Here is a 21613-nt window from a genome sequence, read left to right on the forward strand (position 1 = left end):
AAGTGACGCACTGCCGAAAATAATAATAATAATGCCCATCCGCAGTACAGTGCTTAAAGAATATTGCAATTTCTTTTTTTTTTTTGAAATCCCCTTTTTTATGCAGTTTGCTGACACCTGTACCTGCCGCCTGGGCGATTACTCCATTGGGCAATTCCCTTGGACTCCTGGGATATCAGTATCATCTATCCCAGGAGTATTTGGGTAGCCTAGTATTGTAATTGCGTGGTATTTTGAGACGGGAAATTACATGATCTGAAGGAGTTAGGTGCCATTCATGAAGAAGAGGATGCCGGGAGGAAATACAGGCTCTGCGACTGGGACAGTGTGTTTAATGGAGCACTGTGAGTGCACACTAATCCAGGCATGTATGTGATGCGGGCACAGTCACTAGGGCACATGTCCGAGTTTGGGAGGTGCATGCTGGCTAAACCAGCTGCACTACAATCTGGAAGTCATTGGCTTCAGATGCCCACACCTAAGAAGGCTGCTGGCAGCGTGTCATCAGGGGCCAGTAATCCCGACATTTGGAAAGTAAGCACTTCATTTAAAATATTGACAATATCCAGATTTAAAAAAGCATTTTGTAAGGATCATGGGTATGGTTTTTATTGCATTTTTGAGCAGGAGACTGTAGCTTCCCTTTTTCCCTTTTGCAGTGTGGATTGGAACACAGACATAGTGGAGGGTTCCCATGTTTAACTGCAAAATTGGAAATGCACTTTAAATGGCTGCGGTATAAAACGGCCTAGTATGTGTATGTATACATGTGAGTCAGGGACCTTAGAAATAAGCTCCTTGGGACAGGGACTGATGTTAATGTACAAGATGTATGTAAAGTGCTGCACAAATTGTCAGTGCTATACAAGCACCTGTAGAAAAACCTGTCATAAACTAGGAGGGCTGAAGATGACCAGATGATGAAAAATTACATTAGTCAATCTTACCATCACTGAAAACCAGAAGTCAAAATGGTCAGAAGATCCAAAAATATAGACAGCTGAGGCTACTCAGTGGGGACACAGCAATAAAAACCTCCTGTCACCGACATCCATTGGTGACGAAACGTGTAGGGTGGAGTCATGGAGTGTGACATCGCGCACTAGCTCGGACCGGGGCCATCTTAATAGTTTGAAACTTTCATGTGACATGCGTTTTGACGATGTATCAAGTGCAATACTTTAAATAAAATATATTCCTTTGAGGTTCTTACTACACTATGAGGTGGACCTTGTTCTCTTTTTTAACCTATGTTGATTTGGGAGAGATTTGGCTTCCCTATTACTGAATCCAGGATCAGTGTAAAAGATGTGAACCGATTGATGACTCTTATCTGGAGGTTTTAAAACTGCACGATTTGCCCATTCCTTGAGACGGTCCATGCCATGTCACAATGCAATGCCAAGTGCAGGAGCGACCTATCGGCAGACCTGGGATTTATCACTTGGAGGGGAGCACAGCTATGGCTACGCCATCAGTGACCACCGTAAAGTCACTATTTGCAAAGCAATTAAATAATTAGAAAAATTTGAAAAACTAGGAGGTGGTGCTGGAGGGACACGTTAGACAATATTTGGACAGCTTGTGCTGCCATCTACCTGGACCTACTCTACTTTTGCCATTCTGACAGGTACACTTTAACACAGAGGTAAGGTCCACCAGTTTTGACGATAAACATATTGGACCTGGCAATACTACCAAGTGTCTGCATCACCCCTACAGAAATCTCTCCAGCGGATGTTTTAATTTGCAGCACAGATGTAAATCTGGTGACGGAGGGGTGACTACAGTTCTCATCTGAGAGCGGCAATAAAAAGTCTGGCTATGTGCCGTATTATGGATAAGGAGCCACTCACCAGATCTGTAATTTGATCTTCTTTCCTTGTAACTCCACAGTTTTGATCTTGAAATCTATTCCTGTGAAGGAAAAAAACAAGGGATCAGCTGATTGTGCAAAACAGTACAAAATAAATCAATCAGTGAGTCAGCAAACTTTAAGACTTTCTAGTTAACTGCTTGCCGTCCGCCCACAGTATATTTACTGCAGGGTGGGCGGAAGCTACAGGCTAGGTAACATACCTGAATGTCACCAACTGTTCCCGAGCATGCATGTGCTCCCCCTACTGACCTGTGCTGTGAATGGACCAAGCATGAGTTTGTCAGGCAGGTTTCGCCCAATGATTTTGTTTCTATCCCTGCCGTAAGGCTATGGCCAATCACAACAGAGTTTCTTGTTTACATAAACACAGAACTCTGTACACAAAACAATCTGGCCATTTCTTCTGCCGGAAATCAAATGAGTCCAGGGAGAAAAAGCAGCCAGATCTGTGAGCAAAGGCGGTACACATTACACTTGTTGGGCACACAGTTAACGCCTCGATTGCCCCTTGATGTTAACCCCTTCCCAGCCAGTGTACAGTATCACGATCACTATTATGGTCACTAGCACCCCTCCCAGCCATGGTCAGTTAAAACTATCAGACTAAAAAAGGGTCCTAGTGCCCCAAAAACGCAGTTTGGTTTTTACCAAAGCCATGTAGCAGAATACATTTTGGCCTTAAATTTATGAAGAAATTAGGTTTTTTTGTGGATATATTTTATAACAAAGTAGTAAATAGCGTTGTCCCACCCACAAATAAAATTTAAAAAAAATATATATATATATATATATATATATATATATATATATATATATATATATATATATATATATATATATATCTATCTATCTCTATATATATCTATCTATCTATCTATCTCTATATATATATATCTATCTATCTATCTATATCTATCTATCTATATCTATATATCTATATATCTATATCTATATATCTATATCTATATATAGACATACATACACACACACATACATACATACATATACACACACACACACACACACACACACATATATATATACACACACAAAACAGTGGTGATCACCAAAAGAAGGCCATTTGAGTGAAAAAAAAGGATATAAAATTTCCATGTTGCATGACCTCACAATTACCAGTTAAAGTAGCACAGTGCTGAATATCAAAAACGGCCTGTTCACGAAGGGGGTAAAACCTCCTGGAGGTCAAATGGTTAATCTGAGCTTTTCCTTACTGGGAACACAAAACCCCACCCTTTATCCCCACAGTGATGGGGTAGTGGGGTTATTGGGGAGAATGTGAATGGCTTTTGTAAGATTCAACTCAGTCAAAACTTTCACAAGCCTTCAGGGTGCACTGGTAGGAGATGAGGGGGTTACAGGGTATGAAGACGTTAAGTAATCCTCCCTAAACACAAGGCGTCCCCCCCACACTGTACAATTCATGTTCCCATGCATGGGTCTTTAGAATGATGGAAAAACTACCCTTCGTTCCTCATTTGAAAGCTAGCAGCACACGGAGGTCAAACCATGCTCCAGCCCACACTAATAATCAGGAACCAATCAGAAAGACTCATGGTCATGCATGAACCATTACCGCCATTCTTGGTTTACCAGCTAACAAAGGTCCTAGCTGTCAAGTCCCTGTTGGCAAAATGTCCAGGAAGGATGCTGACCGCAAAAAAAAAACCAAACATTTTTATTCCAAACAAAGAACAGTGTTACTATATGGACTGTATGTCAAACAATAAAGTGGAACTTCATAGTGAAAGTTCTGCTTATCCTCCTGTATCATTGGATGTTTTTTTTTTTTTTTTTTTAGTAGCGATTGACTTCATTTTTATTTATTTTTTATGACCAAAGTTCCTCTATTTTACTCCTTATAGTGCCAACATTAGTGAAGATAAGACAGATTACCGTATTTGCCGGCGTATAAGACGACCCCCCTCATTTTCCAGCTAAAACCTTGGTTTTGGGATATACTTGCCGTATAAGACGACCCCCTTCTGGACTAGTCTGTCTAGTAGCTTCAGTAACATACAGCAATAATAGGTCTGGGCAACTTGATCACCTGCTCTGTGAAGCGATGCTGCGGTGGTAACTATCTCACGTGCCTGGCAAAATCCACTGCAGGGGGAGAACCAATGTGTGTAGAGCCAGATGGAGGGTCAGGTGCTTCAAAACAAAGCTCCGGTGGTGGATGGCGAGATGGCTGTGGAAGCTAGAGGAGCCAAGGGGTAGCCGGAACAAGCAGGACTTTGTCCAAACAAGGTTCCGATCAGCACATTCGGTAGTATACTGTATACCGCGCTGAGCCAATCACGGCGAGCGATGTATTCTATTAATGAACACTAAGCCTGCTCGGACTGGCTTTGAGAGTCAGAGGTGCGGGCTGATGTTACAACCTCTGCCAATCAGAGCAGGCTTTGCATTACTAGAATACGTCACTCACCGCGATTGGCTCAGCACGGTAGAATGTATGTAGCCAAAGCTATATACAGAATTACTGCACATCCAGCGGGTGGCATTTTATAAAGGCGTACAAGACGCCCGTTTTTGGGGGACATTTTTAAGTATAAAAGGTCATCTTTATACGCCAGAAAATACAGTATATTTGCTTGTTTTAAACTTTTTTTTTTTTTTTTACATTTCTTTAGTTGCTTCCTGGCCTAGATCAAAATGATGTCATATATCCCAGGAGTCTTCATGGTATTTTTTTCCTCATCAGGAGGGGAGGGGCTTTTTCAGATAACCACACCCTCCCGCCTGAGCTAGAGGCAAACGGATTCCAGGAAGTAAATGCTACATGAATTATCTGCCCTTACTTAACCACAAACCCCCCCCAAATGACCCCATTTTGGAAAGTAGACACCCCAAGCTATTTGCTGAGAGGCATGTTGAGTCCATGGAATATTTTATATTTTGACACAAGTTGCGGGAAAGTGACAATTTATTTATTTATTTTTTTTTTTTTTGCACAAAGTTGTCACTAAATGATATATTGCTCACACAGGTCATGGGCATATGTGGAATTGCACCCCAAAATACATTCTGCTGCTTCTCTTGAGTACGGGGATACCACATGTGTGGGACTTTTTAGGAGCCTAGCCGCGTACGGGACCCTGAAAACCAATCACCGCCTTCAGGATTTCTAAGGGTGTACATTTTTGATTTCACTCTTCACTGCCTATCACAGTTTCGGAGGCCATGGAATGCCCAGGTGGCACAAACCCCCCCCAAATGACCCCATTTTGGAAAGTAGACACCCCAAGCTATTTGCTGAGAGGCATGGTGAGTATTTTGCAGCTCTCATTTGTTTTTGAAAATGAAGAAAGACAAAAAAAAAATTTTTTTTTTCTTTTTTTAATTTTCAAAACTTTGTGACAAAAAGTGAGGTCTGCAAAATACTCACTATACCTCTCAGCAAATAGCTTGGGGTGTCTACTTTCCAAAATGGGGTCATTTGGGGGGGGTTTGTGCCACCTGGGCATTCCATGGCCTCCGAAACTGTGATAGACAGTGAAGAGTGAAATCAAAAATTTACGCCCTTAGAAAGCCTGAAGGCGGTGCTTGGTTTTCGGGGTCCCATACGTGGCTAGGCTCCCAAAAAGTCTCACACATGTGGTATCCCCGTACTCAGGAGAAGCAACAGAATGTATTTTGGGGTGTAATTTCACATATTCCCATTGCATGTTTGAGCAATATATCATTTAGTGACAACTTTGTGCAAAAAAAAAATAATAATTTGTCTCTTTCCCGCAACTTGTGTCACAATATAAAATATTCCATGGACTCGACATGCCTCTCAGCAAATAGCTTGGGGTGTCTACTTTCCAAAATGGGGTCATTTGGGGGGGTTTGAACTGTCCTGGCATTTTATGCACAACATTTAGAAGCTTATGTCACACATCACCCACTCTTCTAACCACTTGAAGACAAAGCCCTTTCTGACACTTTTTGATTACATGAAAAAATTATTTTTTTTTGCAAGAAAATTACTTTGAACCCCCAAACATTATATATTTTTTTAAAGCAAATGCCCTACAGATTAAAATGGTGGGTGTTTAATTTTTTTTTTTCACACAGTATTTGCGCAGCGATTTTTCAAACGCATTTTTTGGGGAAAAAACACACTTTTTTACATTTTAATGCACTAAAACACACTATATTGCCCAAATGTTTGATGAAATAAAAAAGATGATCTTAGGCCGAGTACATGGATACCAAACATGACATGCTTTACAATTGCGCACAAACGTGCAGTGACAACAAAATAAATACATTTTTAAAAGCCTTTACAGGTTACCACTTTAGATTTACAGAGGAGGTCTACTGCTAAAATTACTGCCCTCGATCTGACCGTCGCGGTGATACCTCACATGCATGGTGCAATTGCTGTTTACATTTGATGCCAGACCGACGCTTGCGTTCGCCTTAGCGCGAGAGCAGGGGGGACAGGGGTGCTTTTTTTTTTTTTTTTTTTTTCTTTATTATTTTTTTGCTTTTTTATCTTATTTTAAAACTGTTCCTTTCATTTTTTTTTTTTAATCATTTTTATTGTTATCTCAGGGAATGTAAATATCCCCTATGATAGCAATAGGTAGTGACAGGTACTCTCTTTTGAAAAAATTGGGGTCTATTAGACCCTAGATTTCTCCTCTGCCCTCAAAGCATCTGACCACACCAAGATAGGTATGATAAAATGCTTTCCCAATGGCGCTATTTACATCCGGCGAAATCTAAGTCATAAAATGCTCGTAGCTTCCGGTTTCTTAGGCCATAGAGATGTTTGGAGCCACTCTGGTCTCTGATCAGCTCTATGGTCAGCTGGCTGAATCACCGGCTGCATTCTCAGGTTCCCTGTTGAGACAGGAGAGCCAGAGAAAAACACGGAAGACGGTGGGGGGGGGGGGGGGGGCATTCTCTCCCACTGCTTGTAAAAGCAGTCTAGAGGCTAATTAGCCGCTAGGATTGCTTCTACATGAAAGCCGACCGCTGGCTGAAAAGAATGATACCAAGATGATACCTAAACCTGCAAGCATCATTCTGGTATAACCACTCAAAGTCGTGAATGCTGTACCTGAAGACAAAAAAATGGTTAACAATAAAGCACAGTAAACGGTAAAGTATAAATAATTACATACCTGAAAAACAAACATGATAAAACATAATAACAATAAAACATTGCAGAATAGAATACAGTAAAAAAGAGCAGAACAATAGAGAGAGAATAAAGAGAGAGAGAACAATAAAACGACAACTATTATTTTTTATTTTATATTTTTGTTTGTGTTTTTTTTTTTTTTTTTACACTTTTTTTGTAACTGTAACTTTTATAACTGTAACCGGTTCCAGGTTCGGGTCTCTCAAAATGCGATGGCATCTTGGGAGACCCTGTGAAAGTGTGCCTAGTCTGTGGAATGCTGTACCCTACGCTAATACTCAGCTAGTGAATGGTAGCGTTCAAAACATTCACCAATGCAAAGACCAGGATTGTCAGGACAGGAGGGACAATAATAGCGGGTGTCACGCCTATATCCGCGCTTGCTGCAGACACAACATCTTTTTTGGGGGGGTTCGTTGGGTAGGGGTACTCGGGAGGACATAAAGAAAATGCCTCTCATGCAGCCGACTGCATTTGGTTGGGGATGTGAATGGGGGAAGTACGGGCGCTGCAGAAGTGGTGGGTTCCCAATTAGGATTGGCGAATGCACCAGGAAGGGCACTATGGGCATGACGGGCCTGTGTTTGTCTTCTTGGTGGCAGCGGGACACTACTTGTGCTTGCCACCTCACCAGCTTGAACTGCACTTATGGGACTCGCCACGTCACCAAGTGTTACTGCAGTGCTGGTTTGACTACGACCGGGGTGTACTAGGCCGCTGGCGCTTGCCAGTTCACCAAAACGCTACCAAAAAAACTGTAAACGATCGCAGGGATCAGGCCTGACTCTGCGAACGCTGCAGTTATGCATTTAGTGTTTTGTAAGTGACAGTGATCGATCGATACTGCACTTGGGTGGGCTGGGCTGGGCCGGGCGGAGGGGCAAAACGCAGGTGCTAGCAGGTATCTGGGCTGATCCCGCTAACACTGCGTTTTTGGGAACCCTAAACTGCTGGGGACGCCAGTATAGATCTGATCGGATCAGATATTGATCAGTTCAGATACTATACCACTAAGGGAGGTGTACAGTGCGTGCGTGGGTGTTAGCGCTACTGGCACTAACCTGACGCTGCCTGGGGCTGGTGCTTGCCAGTTCACCAAAACGCTACAAAAAAAACTGTTAGCGATCGCAGGGATCAGGCCTGACTCTGCGAACGCTGCAGTTATGCGTTTAGTGTTTTGTAAGTGACAGTGATCGATCGATACTGCACTTGGGTGGGCTGGGCCGAGCTGGGCGGAGGGGCAAAACGCAGTTGCTAGCAGGTATCTGGGTTGATCCCGCTAACACTGCGTTTTTGGGAACCCTAAACTGCTGGGGACGCTAGTATAGATCTGATCGGATCAGATATTGATCTGTACAGATACTATACCACTAAGGGAGGCGTATGCTGCGTGCGTGGGTGTTAGCGGTACTGGCGCTTATCTGACGCTGCCTGGGGCGACGCATATCACCGCCGGGCGATCAGGGGGCTAAATCTTTATTCGGTAATAAACGGCGGGTGCCCTGACATTATAAAAAATAAACAAACTAACCAGCGTCACCCGTAACGGTTATACAGTGATCAGTGGTGAAAGGGTTAACTAGGGGGCAATCAAGGGGTTAAAACATTTATTAGATAGTATATGGGGGTCCCTGTCGCTATAAAACTCTGACGGCGAACCTAAATATTTACGTCCCTAACTAGCATCACCAGCGACACTAATACAGCGATCAGAAAAATGATCGCTTAGCGACACTGGTGACAGGGGGTGATCAAGGGGTTAAAACTTTATTAGGGGGGGTTAGGGGGGTACCCTAGACCTACAGGGGGCCTAACACTCACTGCCCTGACACTGTAACTGTCACAAACTGACACCAATACAGTAATCAGAAAAAAAAAAAAAAAAAAAAAAAAAAAAAACCTGCTTGGTGTCAGTTTGTGACAGGGGGGGGGGGGGGGGTGATTGGGGGGGGATCGGGGGGGGGATCGGGGTGTTTAGTGTGCCTGGCATGTTCTACTGTGTGTGTGTGTGTTGTGCACTTACATTGCAGTCTTCTCTCCTCGGCCCGGAACGGAAAATACCGAGCCGAGGAGAGATGACATCATTTCCTCTGCCTCTGTGTACAATACAGAGGCAGGGAAATGATCCCATTGGCTGAGAGCGATCGCGAGGGGGGGGCCACGAATGGATGGCCTCCCCCTCACCTCCGATCGCCGGGGGAGATTTGCCGACCGCCGCAGGCACCGGGGGGGGGTCCGATCGGACCCCCCACCCGCGGGCAGGCAAGGACGTACATATACGTCCTTTTGCCTGCCCGTGCCGCTCTGTCGACGTATATAGTCGTGCGGCGGTCGGCAAGTGGTTAAGATGGCCACGGACATAAATACTAGGGGGGTGTTTTTTCCTAAGTGATTTCTCAACAAAATAAATCATGGAGACATGGATGGATGGGGAGATTGCTTTGAATATTAAAAATGAATTAAAGAAGTAGTAAAGTCAGGTTTTTTATGTTAATGCATTCTACGCATTAAGATAAAAGCCTTGTGTGCAGCAGACCCCCTCATACTTACCTGAGTCCCGTCTGTCCACAAGTGTCTCGCTGTCCGAGACTCTTCCTCCTGATTGGCTGAGACACAGCAGCAGCGCCATTGACTCCTGCTGCTGTCAAAGTCAGTTAGCCATCCAGGAGAGAGAGGGGGCGGGGCCGGGTCGTGGCTCTGTGTCTCTGAATGGACAAAGGGAGCTGTCACTCGGCTTGGGTGTCTCCATAGCAAGCTGCTTGCTGTGGGGGCACTCGACAGGAGCTCCAGCCAGGGACCCAAAAAGAGGAGGATCGGGGCTGCTCTGTGCAAATCCACTGCACAGAGCAGGCAAGTATACATTTTTTTTTTTTCTATAAAAATAACAAACACTTTACAATCACTTTAACCCCCTCCTGCCCAGACCAATTTTCAGCGCTGTCACGCTTTGAATGACATTTGCACGGTCATGCAACATTGTACCCAAATTAAGTTTTTATTTTTTTTTCACACAAATAGAGCTTTCTTTTGGCGGTATTTAATCACCACTGGGGTTTTTATTTTTTGCTAAACAAAAAAAAAACAAAAAAAAAATAAAAAAATCACGTTTCATAGTTTGTTATAAAATTTTGCAAACAGATCATTTTTCTGATGAGGCAGCACTGGCAGGTGGGCACAAATGAGCTGGTGGCTGCTCTCCTTGATCAGGACCGATGTCTCTCTGACAGCAGCTTGTGATCGGCCTTTTTTTTTCCTCCTCGGGCCATCAGCGCGAGGAGAAATAGCCGATTACCAGCTCTGTTTACATCACATGATCAGTTGTCATTGACTGACTTCCTCTTTAAACTCCCCATTGCAACCGTAAAGTCAACGTGTTACTTTGTCGAGTACAAACAGAGCAGGAGCAATTTAATAGAATTCATGGGACTTTCAGGTGCAACATATAAAATTACCAACACTCTAATAAAGCTCAATATTTGAAAATTAGATTAAAATATTGTAGCCATATAAAACCATATACATTTATGACCAAATTCCTATGGTCATTGATATAGCAGCATTATGGTGAAAATCCTGACAGGTTTTACCCATTGGGCTTCTTCGGGATGTTTTGCCCACAATAACCCTTAGACAAAGAAGCAGCCCAATGGGCGAAACGTGTCAAGATTTTCACCACAATACCGATATGATATCAACGACTATTAAAATTAGGTCATAAATGTATATGGTTTCAATATTTTAATCAAATTTTCTAAAATATTGAACTTTCTTCCTTCATTTGTTTCCAAATACTTAAGGGATGTGGTGCTGTAGTCAAATAACGATCTATATATATATCTATATATATATCTATATATATATATATATCTATATATATATATATATATCTATATATATATATATATATAGATATATATATATATATATAAGGGGTGCGCATCTTCACTGGCCTCACGATTCGATTCGATTACGATTATCAGGTCCACGATTAACGATGCATCACGATTACTGCGCGCGGTTTTCATCCAAAAAATTTAAGTAGTCAGAAGAACTCCATTTTTTAAATTTTATCTGTTCTTAAAAAAAAGACAACACTCCTTGCATGTAGCAAAGTGTAAACAGTGCAGACAACTTAAAGAGGAGCTCCAGACTGCCCCCAAATGACTACAGGAGATGATCAGAGACTGCAGACATGCTACAGGAGATGATCAGAGACTGCGGACATGCTACAGGAGATGGTCAGAGACTGCGGACATGCTACAGGAGATGATCAGAGACTGCAGACATGCTACAGGAGATGATCAGAGACTGCGGACATGCTACAGGAGATGATCAGAGACTGCGGACATGCTACAGGAGATGGTCAGAGACTGCGGACATGCTACAGGAGATGGTCAGAGACTGCGGACATGCTACAGGAGATGGTCAGAGACTGCGGACATGCTACAGGAGATGATCAGAGACTGGGGACATGGCACAGGAGATGGTCACAGACTGGGGACATGGCACAGGAGATGGTCACAGACTGGGGACATGGCACAGGAGATGGTCACAGACTGGGGACATGGCACAGGAGATGGTCACAGACTGGGGACATGGCACAGGAGATGGTCACAGACTGGGGACAATAATACAGAGTTGTGGTGTGATGAATGCACATAGAAGACAATTGTATGATATGGACTTGTGTCACAGCGCCCCCCCTCCCCCTCTGTACTTACATGCTGCTCCGCCGGTGCTGGTGGCAACCTGTAATGAGCAGGGCGATCTGCCTGCTCACCATCTCCCCCCGATCTCCACTCCAGCCGCCGGTGTTCCGCCGGTTGTCACATCTTTCCTGAGCAGGGAATTCTCCCGGGAGAGCGCTCCGTACGTAAAGCTTTTACTAGTGTGTGTATTTTGCGCTCATGTGACTCTCGGCCGCGCCTCCCTCCTCTCACGTCTCTCCTGATGTCAGCCCCGCCCGCCTCTCTTCTGACCTGATAGCTCCAGTCAGTGGGCGGGGCTGAAATCAGGGGACTCAGAGGAGGGAGGCGCGGCCGAGAGTCACATGAGCGGAAAATACACACACTAGTAAAAGCTTTACGTACGGAGCGCTCTCCCGGGAGGGGGCGGGGCCAGACATCGATTTTTCGGGTCGCATGCATCGATGCCGCATCGGGGACACCCGAATCGCGATGCATCGATGCTGCGATTAATTTCAGCAGCCCTAGTCTGCGCTATGAGCACTTTAAGATTTTCTGTATTGCAGTCCTGACAACTTAACATGTTTCAGGCGCAGAGTGACTGAGGTGTTGAGGGAACCTTAGGGGCAAGCAGCACAGGGAGTATTGCCCTAGTAGTTTACTGAAGCTCACAGCATCATAAGCTGACAGCTGTTCTAATTAGAGTGCCCAGAGCTTGGCCATACAGTGTATTAGAGATGTGTGAATCACAAGACTGGCTGTAGGGAATTACAAATATTCCTGGGGAGGCAAAATCCTTCACATGAGTATTTCAATTTGCCTAGAGCTCCACTGATGCCTAGTAAGTAGTGACATAACACTACAGAAGATGCTGGGACTTGCAGTCCCTACACCTCCAAACACCCTTCTGTTCAGGTTCCCAGACTGCTGACAAAGACCTGACCCTCCAATTAAACTGCAGAGCTTATGTAATGGTGAACGCCATGTATACAATCCATCAGTCCAGAGGTGCCGAGTGTCTGAAGGAACATTATACATAAACAGAGAAATTCATATACACAGGACGCCATACTGAATGTACACAATAGCATTCCACCACTACAACGGCTGCCCCAGGGTTTCCCCACTGCCCAACTCCTTGGCTACATCAGTCACAGAGCTGCACCAACAGACCAGACACTTCTCCAAATCTGCTGAACATTGATTACACTAAACCTCAGCACATGGTGGTCTACTCTGGGGGCTTGTAGCGGTAGAATCCAAGATCAAATTCCATCCACACCATCTACATGGAGTCTATGTCCTCCTTGGGTTTCCTCCAGAAACTAGTTCATCCGCCCCACAGCTTATAAATCTTTTTACATTAAAATACTGCCACTATAAACCTTTTTCGCTGATCTGTATACCACGGTCATAAACTGCACAGTTTCTCCAGTGCTGAGAGTTCAGGTAGAAGATTTCCACTGCATCCTGTATACACGCCCACATGTGTGAGGTCAATATCATGTGACCTGGCTATCTGAGAATAAGGGAATGTTCTCTCCAGCATAAAGAGACAACTGAGCATGTGCAAGCTGACTACCCTTCCTGTGTTAGCTGGCTTTCCCCAGATAGACAGTGCAGGAGGGGGAGGATCTGTGCATACAGGATAAAACAGCCTTTTTACACAATGCAGAGGATTAACCCCTCAAGTTCCAGAGTATAACATGCATGCTATGCTGCACATAGGACTGATTTTACTGTTGTGGGTTTAGTAACACTTTAAATGTTCTCTGCACAATCATACAGTATTAGTGTCTTGGTGCTATACTGATGAATAATAAAAATAGTGAGACCGTGATGGGCGCATTGGAGTGTTCTCTGTACAGCACTGTGGTATATGTCGGAGCTATATAAATATATAAAATAGTATGCGACTGATACATTAGAGTGTATGCTCCTCTGCTGTAGAGACTGATGCTCCTGGCTCAGTATAGCCCAGCCAAATGTGTCAGAATTGTATGCTGCGTGATGGCATTTGGATATCAGCATGCTACTAATGATATATGTGACTAGATGTGTGGAAACGAACATCCTCTTCTGCAGAGACTGATAAAAGCAGTTCTGCATATTCTGTGGAAAAGGATGGTGCTACAAGTTAAATCCAAGCGACAATATGAGAGTCTGCAGAGATTGATTTTGCAGAAAACAGATAAAGATCGGAACGATTGCCTATAACCAGACCTCAAAGCAGCACAGGGATACAGAAGTAGAATGTGTGCCATGACCAGTGTGACATCAATAGCTCCAGGTCACAACACAGCAGCTGACAAAAGGAGGAGAAGGGACAGATGAAGACAATGAACGGGCGCGGCCTGTGCATACTTTCAGTGATTACATCATGCAGGATGAGTCCGGACACATTTCAGAGGAGAGGCCTCCAAGTCAAGACGGTAATTGTTTCCAGATATGAATGCCATTCAAAGCCGAAATGTGCTCATTATCTCAGCCCTAATGGGACACCGACCCTTCACCCGAGTCACGTGACACTGCAAGTTATAAACAGATCGTACGGCAAGACACGGCTGCTATGAAAGTGAAAGGCGGACCGGCACACAGGAATCAACGTTCAGTTAGTTACCCAATTTAAAAAATGAATTACAGCAGCAAAAGCCCAGGTTTGCCTTTGTGCCTGTAATCTTTGAAACTACAAAAAAAAAGTCCCTTGTATTTGGTTATGGTTTTTAGGAGGCTATGCTTCTTTGCAGGGTTCCCTGAAGCCCCCCTTATGAGCACATTTCACAACATGTGCCAACACACACAGACCTCATCCTACCTCCAGGGATTGACTGGTGGCTTACTCTCCAGCATCTCCCCCAGGGATTGACTGGTGGCTTACTCTCCAGCATCTCCCCCAGGGATTGACTGGTGGCTTACTCTCCAGCATCTCCCCCAGGGATTGACTGGTGGCTTACTCTCCAGCATCTCCCCCAGGGATTGACTGGTGGCTTACTCTCCAGCATCTCCCCCAGGGATTGACTGGTGGCTTACTCTCCAGCATCTCCCCCAGGGATTGACTGGTGGCTTACTCTCCAGCATCTCCCCCAGGGATTGACTGGTGGCTTACTCTCCAGCATCTCCCCCAGGGATTGACTGGTGGCTTACTCTCCAGCATCTCCCCCAGGGATTGACTGGTGGCTTACTCTCCAGCATCTCCCCCAGGGATTGACTGGTGGCTTACTCTCCAGCATCTCCCCCAGGGATTGACTGGTGGCTTACTCTCCAGCATCTCCCCCAGGGATTGACTGGTGGCTTACTCTCCAGCATCTCCCCCAGGGATTGACTGGTGGCTTACTCTCCAGCATCTCCCCAGGGATTGACTGGTGGCTTACTCTCCAGCATCTCCTCCAGGAATTGACTGGTGGCTTACTCTCCAGCATCTCCTCCAGGGATTGACTGGTGGCTTACTCTCTAGCATCTCCTTCCAGGGACTGATTGGCAGGTTACTCTCCAGTCCCACCTTCAGGGATTGATTGGCGTCAAGCAGGATTAAAGTATCTATCAAGCTTCTTTTCTGCTTTGTGTACCTGCTGGGGAGACTGACCCCATTTCTCCTGTTACCTCCAAAGTGAGGGAAAACCCAAAACAGTTGTCATCAGAACAGGGGAACCCTAAGGCAGACACTTGCTGTAAGGAAAGGAAGCAGAGGGAAAAATCGTGAAATCTTCCTCAAAGGCGTAAAAATGACAAAAAAAAAAAAAAAACAAAAACACAAACTTCCAGAGGTTACAACCCACCCCCACTCTATCCAAACCCAAATAAAAGGCTGTCTACAGTTTATAATGGACATAGGGCACGCTTCTGATCCCACTTCTCAGGAGCTGCCCCTGCAGAAATTTTACAAGCCTGGTAATAAATTTTAAAGGAAATATTAAACGCTGATCCTCATTACAGGAACAAGATTAAAAGGAAAAATAGTGCTAGGACATGATCTGGAGGGGTAGAGGTTTTGGGGTCAACTTGGGCCATGCACATACAAAACCTTTACAGTCCATTTTCTCTTTTGGTGTGCATGGATGTGTGCATGGATGTGTGCATGCGTTGAGAGAAAAACAAAAAAATGACCTACTCCCCTGGGTGATCTATGCACATTGCAAGGATTTTAACAAACTTTGTTGCAGATTCCTACCTTTAAAAAATTCTGAAGAAATCCCTGTGTGTTTGTGTCCATGTGGTAAGTGAATCTGTATGGGAGTGGTTTTTCATAATTATCAATCAGCTGCTGCACCTGCAGGGCTCTAATGAGTTAAGTGGCAGGGTCGGCATCCCTTGACCCTACATTCACACCTATGCGTTTTGCAATTTTCAGAAACACACTACAGTCCATTTAACATGGTTTCCTATGGTACACGTTCACATCTATGCTTTTTGTCAGTCAGTGCGTTTTTGAAAAGGGTCAGGGACTTTATTACCTGCAGCAGATAGCGTTTTGCGTGTAATAGAATGTAATCACACCAGAAACACAAGTCTTGCAATTTTGATGCGTTTTTCCCCCTTAAATAAAAAAACCCCCCCAAAAAACAACTGTTTATAGATGATTGCTAAGGAGCGGGCCGGGAAGACAGCCGGTGCGTCCTTAACCAATGAGTCATCTATTGGCGGTTAGCCTTCGACACTTGCAGAGAACAAACTGTTTTATTTTCTATGTGACACTTTTTTGGGTGAATGAGTAGGGGTACAATGTACCCCTACTCATTCACATGAGAGGCCAGGATCTGGGGACCTTGTCAAAGCGGGCTTCCAGATTCTAAGCCCACAACCACAGCCCAGGGCTGTGGGGGGGAGGCCCTTGTCCCCATCAAGCACCCCCCCCCCCCCCCATGTTGAGGGCATGGCATAGGACTCTGAAGAAATGCCACGTGTGGGTGTTCCTTCAGATGACGTCATATACAGTAAATATCTCCTAAACGACGAACGTTTAGGAGAGATTTACAGCACCTATAGGTAAACCTTATTACAGGCTTACCTATAGGTACAAATTAGGGGTGCAACGGATCAAAAAACTCACGGTTCGGATCGTTCCTCAGATCAGGAGTCACGGTTCGGATCATTTTCGGATCAACAAAAAAAAAAAAAAAATCTCCCCCACTGTAATACAATCTCCCTATTGGCAGAGTATTGTCAGGGCATGGCAGAGTATTGTCAGGGCATTGCAGCGTATTGGCAGGGCATTGCAGCAGAGCATTGCAGAGTATTGCGGCAGGGCATGGCAGCAGAGCATTGCGGCAGGGCATTGCAGAGTATTGGCACTGCTGCCATCCGATATCTCCCCTCCACTGTACAGATCAGTACACAGAGGGGAGAGAGGAACCGGCGTCATGACATGACGCCGGTTTGTTACAAGTGATCGCTCCGTCATTTGATGGAGCGATCACGTGCTAAACGGCCGCCGGGTGTACCAAGATGGCCGCTGCTCCAGAGCTAGGCCGAAGCCGCGGCCTTTCCTATGGCCGAGGCCACAGAGCGCTTCGTGGATCGTGGGTGTCCGGTACGGATCAACCTCCGTGGATCGGATCACGGATCGATGACGATCCGTTGCACCCCTAGTACAAATAATCAATGGAAGTTTACAATCACAAGGACACGGCAGCCAGTTTCCTGATCCGCTCCTTAGCAACCAGCTATATACAGTATTTTTAAAGGCAATATAAAAACAAAAACGAAAAAAAAAAAAAACAGTCATGCTTTTAAAAGTGTATATGGTGTGCCAATTCTTTACATGTGGTGGTGGAAGCAGCTATTTTAAGGAGAGATCAGCAGCCCTCATACTTCCCCTATGAAAGGACAATGTAAATTGAAGGCTCTCTGCAGTCAGTAGATGGGCCCAATGCCAAGCTGGAGTCTGATGAATCATGGAGACCACAGATGATCGAGGGGTGAGAGAGAACCGATGACAACCTGCAGGAAAGGTGTGGTGTGTGTGGTCTGATTGAAGTATGCAGAGGAAATGATAAGGTACACTCTCACTGACTACACCCACCCTTCACAGAGCCATATCCGCTGATGTCAGGGGAGGGGGAGAGCCCAGGTACAACATTCCACACAGCAAACTCAACGACTGAGGAGCCGCTATGGATCACAAATTAAAAAGAAAAAAAAAAGAAAAGAAGATTAGGGAATTCATCTGAAATATTTTGCAATCATATTGATGTTGCAAGAAAGAGGTGAGTAGCCTGGTAAATGTTAAGTCTTTTCAATGAGTGCAATACTCTTTAATAATAATCTTTTTTCCTATGCAGTATTTGTAATGGTGTATATTACACCATGGGTCCCCATTCATCCCCAATGGTCGTCTGCGCTCCACTGGAGGACTAGGTGCCACCATCAGTACAAACTATCACAGAAATTAATGCAGAAGTGACCATGCGCATGCCCAAGAAAAGGATCCGACTGGGACATTTTAGCTGGAGAGGGAACTCATGAGCGGGACTAAAAGGAAAGTATGTGAAGAGGTTTAACCTTAAACTACGTAGAGGGTTCTTTACTGTAAGAGTGGCAAGGATGTGGAATTCCCTTCCACAGGCGGTGGTCTCAGCGGGGAGCATGGATAGCTTCAACAAACTATTAGATAATCACCTGAATGACCACAACATACAGGGATATATAATGTAACACTGACATATAATCACACACATAGGTTGGACTTGATGGACTTGTGTCTTTTTTCAACCTCACCTACTATGTAACCATGTAAGGCTAGATTTATATTCATAATAAAATAAATGCATGTTTAGGCAGGATAGAAATATACTTTTTTTTTGCAAAGCATTGCACTCCCAATCAGTGGATCAGGAGGGGTGCAATGTCAGGCTCCAGGAAACGGCTGGGGGCCGGTCACTGCATTAAGGTGAAAAAACCCCTTACCTTTACAACTTCACTAGAAGAAAACCCCTTTAAAGCCAGGGTTTAATCTGTCTGTCCGTCCCCCCCCCCATACTTACCTTAGTCTTGTATGATTCTACAAGCTTAACAGAGCAGTAGGAGCTGTTAGTCACTGCCAGTCAAATCCTGTGAGCGAAGAGCAGGGCAAAGCCACACTGTGTGTCAATGGACACACAGCCAGCTAGCGAATGAGCCTGTCGGCAGACACAGAGGAGGAGCCAAGATCATTGGTGGGCAACCCTAGAAAAAGTGTTTCAGGGCTGCTTTGTGCAATACCACCATTGCCCAGAGCAGGTGAGTATATCAGGTTTATTTATTAATATTAAAAAAAAAAAAAAAAACACAATTGCCTTTACAAAAGCTTCAACTTAAACCCAGTGATGTCATGTTATGTCATCCGTCTAGCAGCACTAGGCTTGTTTGTTCGAATCTCAACCTTGACACTACCTGCCTGGAGTTTGCATGTTCTCCCTGTGCCTGCGTGGGTTTCCTCCGGGTACTCCAGTTTCCTCCCACACTCCAAAGACATGCTGGTAGATAATTGGATCCTGTCTAAATTGTCCCTAGTATGTATGAATGTGAGTTAGCGACCTTAGATTGTAAGCTCCTTGAGGGCAAGGACTGACATGAAAGTACAATATGGGTAATACATTTCCTGTGTTATACAAGTACCTGTAATAATAAAATAAATCAGTCACTGGCTCTGAGCTTCTCTAAGCAATGCAGGCAGATCATGGCTGGTGGTAGGGGGCTAGTAGGGCTCTTTGCATAGATCCCCCCCCTCCCCACAAGAGCCCCTCAGCTCTGATGCAAGCAGTGGCCTGGCTCTTGGGAGGTGTTAGGCAAATAATAAAATCCTTTGGTGGGTGTCAGTCTGGAGGAGGAAAGCATTCTTAGACAGCCCTAGGTAACGCCCACGTGTGATGCTGAGCCTCTATGATTGAAAGAGCTGAAATACAATGAAAGGGGAAGGAAGGAGCTAGATAATACTGGACCTCCTCCAGCCAGGAAATGAGGCGGGCTACGACTTACTGCAGCTACAAATGCACATTGTGAGAAGCTCACAGTGTGCAGTGATATCAAAGGTCATTATCCGATCAAAACAATAATTGGCCAACTAATCGATTCTGAAAATAATCGTTAGTTGCAGCCCTAGTAGGAACCATTTCCAAAGTCGGACCAGTTAAGACGGCTCTCACATGGAATCACTGTTTGTTTCTTACACGTCATGCGACATGTGCTCTCAAAGTCGGAGCACATGTCTGCACACCAGTGTGAACCAGGCCTTAAGCTGTGTGTGAAGCCGAGCAATGGACAAGGCAGCACCTGTTGCACATCAGGTGACCTCCGATACCACACCTCCCCACAAACTAAAGCTGAAGAAGCAGACTCAGAAAATAAAATTCTGAATAAATGTCTTTCATAAGTAAATGTTCCCGATGAACAAGGCTGATTGTGATACATCAGAAATGCGTGTTTTTACATGCAAAATTATGAAAAGTGCCATAAAAACAACCCGAGCAGGAATGCTGTGAATGTAGCGAAGCATCGTAAACAAGAAAAGCTGGCTGTCAGGAAGAAAAGATGAGACTTCCTGGAGGTCAGAGGTCACCCAGATTGAATGGCGGAGGAATGTGGGTGCAGACGGCGGATTACTCCCATAACTCTCAATGCTGAGCAGGCAGCAGGTAGTGCAGGAGGCCAGGTCACATGACAGCGTGGGAAACTACAGAACACAGGCCAGCTCTGTTCATAAAGAGAAACCTCCCAACACTTCAGAAGATTGTTCTGCATTCAGGAAGAACCGCTGTTAACCCTTTAGAGTAAACCTTCCTTGCTCTAAACATGCGAATGAGCAAAAGTTTCCAGCAAAACATTTAGACAGAAAAGGAAACGGTTAGAATAAGGGTTTTTATTTGTGTCTTCCTTCAGCCTATCATAACTTTTCCTATTGGCATGTGAAGTCAGAAACAGGACAGTACTATGTAAAACTACACACACACCAGAGTTTTTAAAAACAGAATTTTTGTACTCCCCTTACAACCCTTTTCTCTTCTTCCAGGACAGCCTCAGACAGACATAGGGCAGCTCCCTCCGGGACAGGAAACGCGTTCACCCAAACTTTAAAGGCGGTCCTCCAGGCCTCCTCTTTCAGTTTGTGTTTCCATGCCGGACATGCCGGGAGATCTTCCTGAACGCACCCGATCTCGTCTGATCTCGCTGTCCTGTGCAAGTCCCTGGTGTTTGCACCTTCTCCTGCCTACACAAACCTCCATCCATGCACTAGGAGTAGGGCTGCGGATCTCCCCACTGTTAAGGCTCAAGGAGAGCGGGACCTCCGTGGATGTCACGACTCGCTCCTCACTGGGAAGGGCTGGTGCCACTCGAGGATATTTGCAGGGCAGCCACGTGGTCCAGCTATTTCACGTTCGCAAAGCATTATCGCCTGGACTGGTTTTCCGGATAAGGAGCAGGCGTTTGGACAAAAAGTCCTCCAGGCAGTAGTCCCCACCCAAGCAGGGTAAGTTTCTTGCTCATCTAAGAGGCTGACGAGAAGAGAAAACCAGAGTTAGGCTTACTGGTAACTCTTTCTAGGAGTCTTCCAGGATAGCCTGGCTTCCCTTGTGTTGCACTATTGATAGGCATGTTTGTTAAGTGGTTGTGTCTTTCAGTGCCATCTGGCGATTGACGATACTGGAGGGCCGCCTTTAAAGTTTGGGTGAACGTGTTTCCTGTCCTGGAGGGAGGAGCCCTATTGTCTCAGAGCCTGTCCTTGAAGACTTCTAGGAAAAGCGTTACCGGCAAGCCCAACTCCAGTTTTCTTAACCACTTGCCTAATTGGCACTTTCACCCTCCTTCCCGCTCAAGCTAATTTTCAGCTTTCAGCGGTGTCACACTTTGAATGACAATTGCGCGGTCATGCAACGCTGTACCCAAACAAAATTCTCTTTTTTTTTTTTCTTTTTT

General features: G+C 44.9%; 1 protein-coding gene across 1 annotated transcript in view; it reads right to left on the reverse strand.

The window, feature by feature from the left end:
- Positions 1 to 21613, reverse strand: part of RAB10 (RAB10, member RAS oncogene family) — a 108181-nt gene that overhangs the window by 45115 nt on the left and 41453 nt on the right. The window contains 1 exon segment of the mRNA XM_073624977.1: positions 1857 to 1917. Within this exon segment, the coding sequence (XP_073481078.1) occupies positions 1857 to 1917 (61 nt within the window).

Source organism: Aquarana catesbeiana, linkage group LG04 (assembly GCF_042186555.1).
Source record: "Aquarana catesbeiana isolate 2022-GZ linkage group LG04, ASM4218655v1, whole genome shotgun sequence".
NCBI lineage: Eukaryota > Metazoa > Chordata > Amphibia > Anura > Ranidae > Aquarana > Aquarana catesbeiana.